The following is a 6,473-nucleotide window of genomic DNA, read 5'->3' as shown; positions in this document are numbered from 1 at the left end:
TGCTACCCTGAAAAAAGATATGTCTGTTTTAATTGTTCAGTTGTGACTTTTAATACAGCTGAATCTCCCCCCCCCCCTCAGATACACACTCGAAAAATAGCAGGAAGCTTTACCAAACAGTAGAGAAGCGAAGTGCAAGATTCATAGCACATTTCTTTCAAAACATTTTCAAAGTTTCTGTCCTGGAAGCTATGTCCTAAAAGAAGAGATTGCAGGAACTGGATATGTTCAGCCTTGAAAATGAGGGTAGTGGGTGGGAAATATGATAACTGACAATTTCTGAGATTGGTGATGAGATCCTGGCTGAGTTCGAGGCAGAATCATAGAAATATGAGGCTTGCTTTAATATGTGTTCTTGAAATAATTGGGAGTTGGCTTTAATTGTCTAAAAGGTTCTTTTAAATCTATGATTCTCCAAACCTCATCACATCTGTCACAGACTACTGCATAAGATGATGAGCATCCTGATTAGATCAAGACAGATATTGGGTATGATTGACTTAAAAAACCCGTATTTTATTCCAGATATATTTTAAATATCTTAAAATTATAATGCTACATAAACAATTCTGTGGGGAATTTTTTTTCAGTACCATTTTTTCCATTATACCATAAGTAGTGTTGATTCCACTAACTAGTTTATCTTACTCCATCCTAGCCCCCTTCTTTCCTAACACAGCTCTTAATTTTCTATTTTATTTCTAAGACAATTTAGGACCTTCCTTCTCTGTTACAACAATGCACAAAAGGGGAGAAGCTGGGGTTGGAGAAAGCAACGGAGAAAGTGACAGAAAGCTAAGGAAACAGATGGGAGTTAGATGGGTGGAAGACATGATGGTTTAAATACACAGTGTCATTCTTCATTAGCTAACAGTCCAGTAGTTATTGCTGAGAATATTAGCATTTGAGTGTGAAGCCGTGAGTCAGACATATTCCTCCCCCAAAAAGGGGAATGCTATTTTTGAGTAGAGGACAGTCAGTTGGGCAGCAGAAGACATGAGGAAGAAATCTGTTGGATTGCTCTGAAATGATTGATTTGCATTAATGGGCTAGCAGATGAATACTAGAATAGAAAGAGAAGTTGAAGAATCACAGATGCACAGGACTCAATCTTTGGAGGTTGAAAATAGAAAGAAGAAACCGTGCTGTTCCATTCATAAGATGCCTCAGATGTACTTCTTTCAGTCAATGGTCTTTCTCTAAGGAATGGTAAGAAGCATCGCTGAGCATGACACGCAAGGAAGACTGCCATCATTCCTTATGAAGAACAGGTTTCTTTCCTCATAGCCAACCTATTTTGGTTTTTTCTCCATCAGCATTCCCAACCCTTCTTATTGAGCTTAACTGTCAGACTTGTGAGGCACAAAATTTGCTTAGGGTAGTTTTCTGTGGAACTGGAGTCCATTTTGGCTATTCAGTGATGGCGGAACTCATTGAAGAACCATTCTGGGGCAATTTCTCAGATGAAGAAATTGACTTTCAGGAGCAGAGTTCTCTCACAGGAGTTTTGGGAGCAATCCTCCTCCTGATGTGCTTCATTGGGATGACAGGAAATATCTATACACTGGTGGTGGCGTTTGGCAGCATGGCAATTCGTTCCGCGAGCTGTTTGTGTGTGTATGTTATTAACTTGGCCTTGGCAGACTTACTCTACCTTTCCACCATTCCCTTTGTGGTTTGTACTTATTTTGCCCAGGACTGGTTCTTTGGAGATGCAGGATGCCGATTTTTGCTTAGCTTGGACTTGCTCACAATGCATGCTAGCATCTTTCTGCTGACAGCCATGAGCTTGGAGCGTTATTGGGCAGTGACCAGACCACTAAAGGTTAGGATTGCTGGGAACAGTTATCATAAAGTCGCCAGCCTTGCTGTGTGGCTTCTGTCATTGTTGCTTACAATACCAATGATGGTTATGATCCAGCAGCGGGAAAGTGGAAGCCATAAACATATTTGCTTTCCCACATGGACACCGGAGGCTTTCCGAGTTTACCTCACAGTTCTCTTTGGCACTAGCATCCTAACACCCGGCGTTGTCCTAGCCATATTGTACTCACGTCTCGCATGGAGCTATTGGCTTTCTACAAAAACTATGCAGTCTCAGGTGACGGGCAGAATGTTGAAACAGAAGCTGTTCTCCAGGATCTTCAGCATCATTGTGGCCTATTGGGCTTGCTTTGTACCATTCTGGGCCTGGCAGTTAGCCAAATTGTACTGGTCAATGGACTTGGACATTGGCCCTACTGCTCAGGCCTACCTCAACTTTGGTGTTACCTGCTTGACCTATAGCAACAGTTGCATCAACCCATTCCTTTACACTCTGCTAACAAAAAATTACCGTGAGTACGTGTCAACTCAGTGTGAGGAAAGACAAGGCAGAGAGTTTGCCGCCTTCAGAAGGGGGAGAAATGCAAAACCTCGAGCAGAACGTGTATCTGCAGCACAGGGAGTGGACCTGATTGAAGAAACAGAAGACATCCATTAATAATTAATGTCAAAGATGTCATTGTTCCTGAGGTTCATCCTACTCACATAACCCAAGGAACTTCAACCTTTTGAGCTTCATGGGTACACTGAGAATTTTGATGGCACATGATAGGAACTCATGCAGACTAGTGAGAATATTCCTGCTGACCTCTCGAAGATCCTCTCAGTCTACATGTTCCTTACTCTGAGCTGTCAAGCACACTTCCAAATTAAGCGTGGGCTGCAGCCACTTAACATTTTTTACAGGATTGCTGGTGGAGATTATGAAGGCTTAGAGGTATTATTCAGAAGGAAAAATAGGGCTAAAGAGTGGGATATTGCTCTTGAGTTCTATTAAATTATGATTTGATTATTCTTCAGAACCAGCCGGAAAGGGTAATCGGCATTAAATATCTATGATAAATTGGTAACCGTAGGCATCTTGCTGCAGATGCTAGATAAAGATGTGCAAAATATAATGTGTTTTGCTATCAGTGATTCAGTCAGGTAGTCAAGGGGATAAATCGTCCTGGCATCTATTGGCCATTTCAGGCTGGTGTGGGGACAACCTTCCCTTCTGGTCTCTGGGCATCTCCTCCTAGGATCTTTTTTTTTCAAGGAGACAAGAGAATCTACCTTTTTCAAATCAGGCTTTTCTACCACCTGACAGAAATTGTAGATCCCCTCCTAGGCAGGCTCAAGATGCCATACTTATGAAAAAGTATCCCGCTGAACCTGGGGAGGTTTTATTTTTAAGAGTGGCTTTATCTGCAAATTGGATGTTTTTTTCCCCCAAAACTCTATCCCTGCACATGCCACTGTTGTTGAAAGAAGGGTAGATGAGCCATTGGGAGGAGAAGGTTTAGAAAAGACTTCTCACTCTTGAGAAAGCAATTCAAAAATAACTCTGCCTTGATTTTGTTTGGCATAAGATATACATAGTAAAGAAAATTAGACAGGCTTAGTTTCAAGATATTGCTACCGTATTATATCCTAGAACAATAAAAAGCATTTTGAAAACTCTACTGGCTTGTTTCCTGTCTATTTACCTCAAAGTGCTGACAGCAGTACGTTTTCTTCTGGTTCCAGGTGGGTGGGTAGCATTTTAAATGGGTGGTGGGAAAAGGCTCGATGTCTCCTCCACGATAATGCTGATATTCTTTTCTCATTGAGAAGACAAAAAGTTGGGAGTTGAAAGTCAAATGTTTGGTTAAAATCACCTGATCTCAAAAGCATTTAGGAATAAATAAATAGCTGCTCCTTAGCTTTCTGCAGTAATATTGTATTCCTGGCATGGATGCTATTTCTAAGTGAGAGCTCTGCATTAATTTAAGAATAGCTCTAGACCTCTGAGCTCATTGTATTGCCTTGTTTAGAAGCTGAATTAGTTTATTTCTGGCTCAGCTATGGTGCATTTGAAATGACTTTTTTCTTTGAAAACACCTTGGCTCATTTGACCCTGTGGATGATTATTTCTCCTTTGTCAGAACTCCTGGCCTCACCGTGCGCAGGGTTTGGGCTTCATCTGGTTTTTATTTTACAAACCATCAGACGAGCAGATAACAAGAATATAGATACGTATGAGGCAATTTATTTCTTCTTGAGGTGGAATGGGGGTGAGGAGATTTTTGTTAGTGGAGAACTTCTGGCAGTGCTGGGTGGGTCAGTGATCTTTGCTCCTTGTTGGGAGTATACTCCTGGTGTTAGGTAGGCAATATATATCTTTATACAACAACAAATGGTCATTGTTGCTTTAAATGAGTGGATGTACTTATCAGGTGTAATTAACTTTACAATAAGAAGGAGTCAAGAGAGCTCACTCTCTCTCTCTGCTTGTCCTATGCTTGATGACTTGATGACTAGAATGTGAACTGCGACTGTTAAGCTATTGTTTGTTCTTTAAATTGTGTTTGGACTAATATCTACTATCTACTATCACTGCTTGTGAAGCAATTATCAGTAGTAAAGCTACTTGTTTTTACTAGCAGTGTCTGAAACTTTCTTTGTGTGTTTCTACTAGCAACATTCTTTCTCTCTAGCTGTACGTTCCGCTGCACTACTTTCTGTCTCCCAGCAGAGATACCCCTAACACTCCTCATTTTTGGCATTTTAAAATTGGCAGATTTGTAGAGGATGACTGATTCTTTTGCAAAACCAGGGAGTGGGAGAATAGTAATGTGGAAATATCCTTAGAGTCATTAAATTAATATTAATTTTAGTAAGCCATGTTGATTTCATTAATTTTAGTTAAGTCGTGTTGATTACTGCAATCAAGTTTATTATTGGATCTATCCTATTGTTCTTAAGTTGCCTGTACTTGATATATGCATATAGACTGTATCCCATCAAGTTGTTGCCGACTCTTAGTGACAACATAGATAGATTTTCTCCAGTGATGATCTGTCCCTAACCTGGTCTTTCAGATCTTCCAATGGTGTAATTGCATCCAGACATTCTTGCATATATCTACAGCAGCACACAATTGGCTCTGTTTCTCCCATTAATTATGTCAGCCTGACATAAGACCTGGATGGTTGTAATGTCCTAGAAAGAAATTATAGTGTCCCTCAGTTCCCAGATTTTTCATCCATGGTAGATGTGTAATAAACTTCTTAGCTAAACAAAGATGGTAAAAATGATAACTTTAACAAGTTGTGTATTGAAGTGAGTGTCTATATGCTTTCTAAACTTCTATGTCTGTGATATGCAGAAAGGCTAAGAATTATAATCCAGCACATCCAAAAGACATTGAGTTGAAAAAGGTGTCCTAAAATATATAGAGATCACCATTTGGGATGTACTCCATTACTATGGCATCAATACAATCATTTGGTAAGCTGTTTCATTCTCACATGTTGAGCTTTAAGCCTGTCGTTTGCTTCTCTTGATTTTATGATCCGATACAATCCAATAGGGCAATATAAACTATCAGAGAAAATAGTTGCATTTACTCTGTACTGTTTAAGAATGGGTTTATTAACAGATTATTTGCACATGCAGTAGAAAGCTATCCCTTAATCAATGATGATGGAATTATAGAAGAAGTTTAAGGTATGGATATTCCAGTTATGTCCTGTAAGCATTTCCAATACTCTAATTACAGAGAGCCTAATCTGGTTTCTCAGCCTCTTCTTAAATGTTGCTGCTGTGTGGTATGTTACAGCCACATGAGACATTTTCTGTTTGAGTGAAAAACAAATGCCCTGCCCAAAGCCTGATTTATAGCCTGCCAAAGTTTCATCCATGACAATTAAGTCATTTGTGCATTAATTAACTGTGCATTGGTTAATATTTTTAATCATATCAAACATCGTGATCTTAGCTCGTCCTACTTCTGCAATTCCTGGAAAATTCTGTCTGCAATATTATTCCATGACTCTACAATATCTTGCTCTAATCTAAGTTTGGAAGCAAATTTGAATTTGGAAAGTGGAAAGGAAAATGGAACAGAGCAAATACAAAAAAGAACCGAATTGCATAATCTGATGTTCTGTCCTAAATGTATTTACCACAGCATCTAATTAGTGTATCCCTCTGCTTCTTTAGCCCTCTGGGAGAGTAAAAAGAATGCACCATAGATTTACTATTTTTTTAAAAGGTCACCTGGACCTGAACGGGAGTGCAGCACAACTCTCAGTAATGTCATTTGGGGGAAGGAGGAAAGGTCCATATTCCATTGTTCTACTCTTCTATCTTTACAGAAAAAAGGAAGTCCAGCTTTTCCTATTGGTAAAATAACCATGCAGGGCAATGCACTGGAATCAACTGGAGGGAAGGGATTTGCCTACAGAGAAATGAAGTGTATGGGTTGAATAGCTAAACAAGCAAAAACAGCACTTTCAATGTGTAGCAGAAAAAGAAAAGGGAAAGTTGTCTTCCTTGTGGACTAGAACCTGGGAGAGGATGATCTTGTGTGCTCATGAACTCCAAAAGTGATTGGCAGCCCATCTTCACCCTGGAATGTGTCAATAATGCAGATCGGCCTTAATCTCCCAGCTACGAGCCAGTCT

The 6,473-nt window shown here is 39.7% G+C and overlaps 1 protein-coding gene across 1 annotated transcript; it reads left to right on the top strand.

Annotated features, from left to right (window-relative positions):
- The first annotated feature begins 194 nt into the window (after nucleotides 1-194).
- LOC106545069 (urotensin-2 receptor-like) lies at nucleotides 195-5,128 on the top strand. Its single transcript, XM_014061528.2, has one exon. The coding sequence runs from the start codon at nucleotides 1,421-1,423 to the stop codon at nucleotides 2,480-2,482; it is 1,062 nt and encodes a 353-aa protein (XP_013917003.2). The 5' UTR covers nucleotides 195-1,420; the 3' UTR covers nucleotides 2,483-5,128.
- The last annotated feature ends 1,345 nt before the right edge of the window (nucleotides 5,129-6,473 follow it).

The sequence above is a fragment of the Thamnophis sirtalis genome, unplaced genomic scaffold (assembly GCF_051295495.1).
Source record: "Thamnophis sirtalis isolate CommonGarterSnake01/CBP01778 unplaced genomic scaffold, rThaSir2_p1.2 scaffold_9, whole genome shotgun sequence".
Lineage (NCBI taxonomy): Eukaryota > Metazoa > Chordata > Lepidosauria > Squamata > Natricidae > Thamnophis > Thamnophis sirtalis.
The sequence above is the reverse complement of the archived record's forward strand: the minus strand, read 5'-3'. Positions and strand labels throughout refer to the sequence as shown.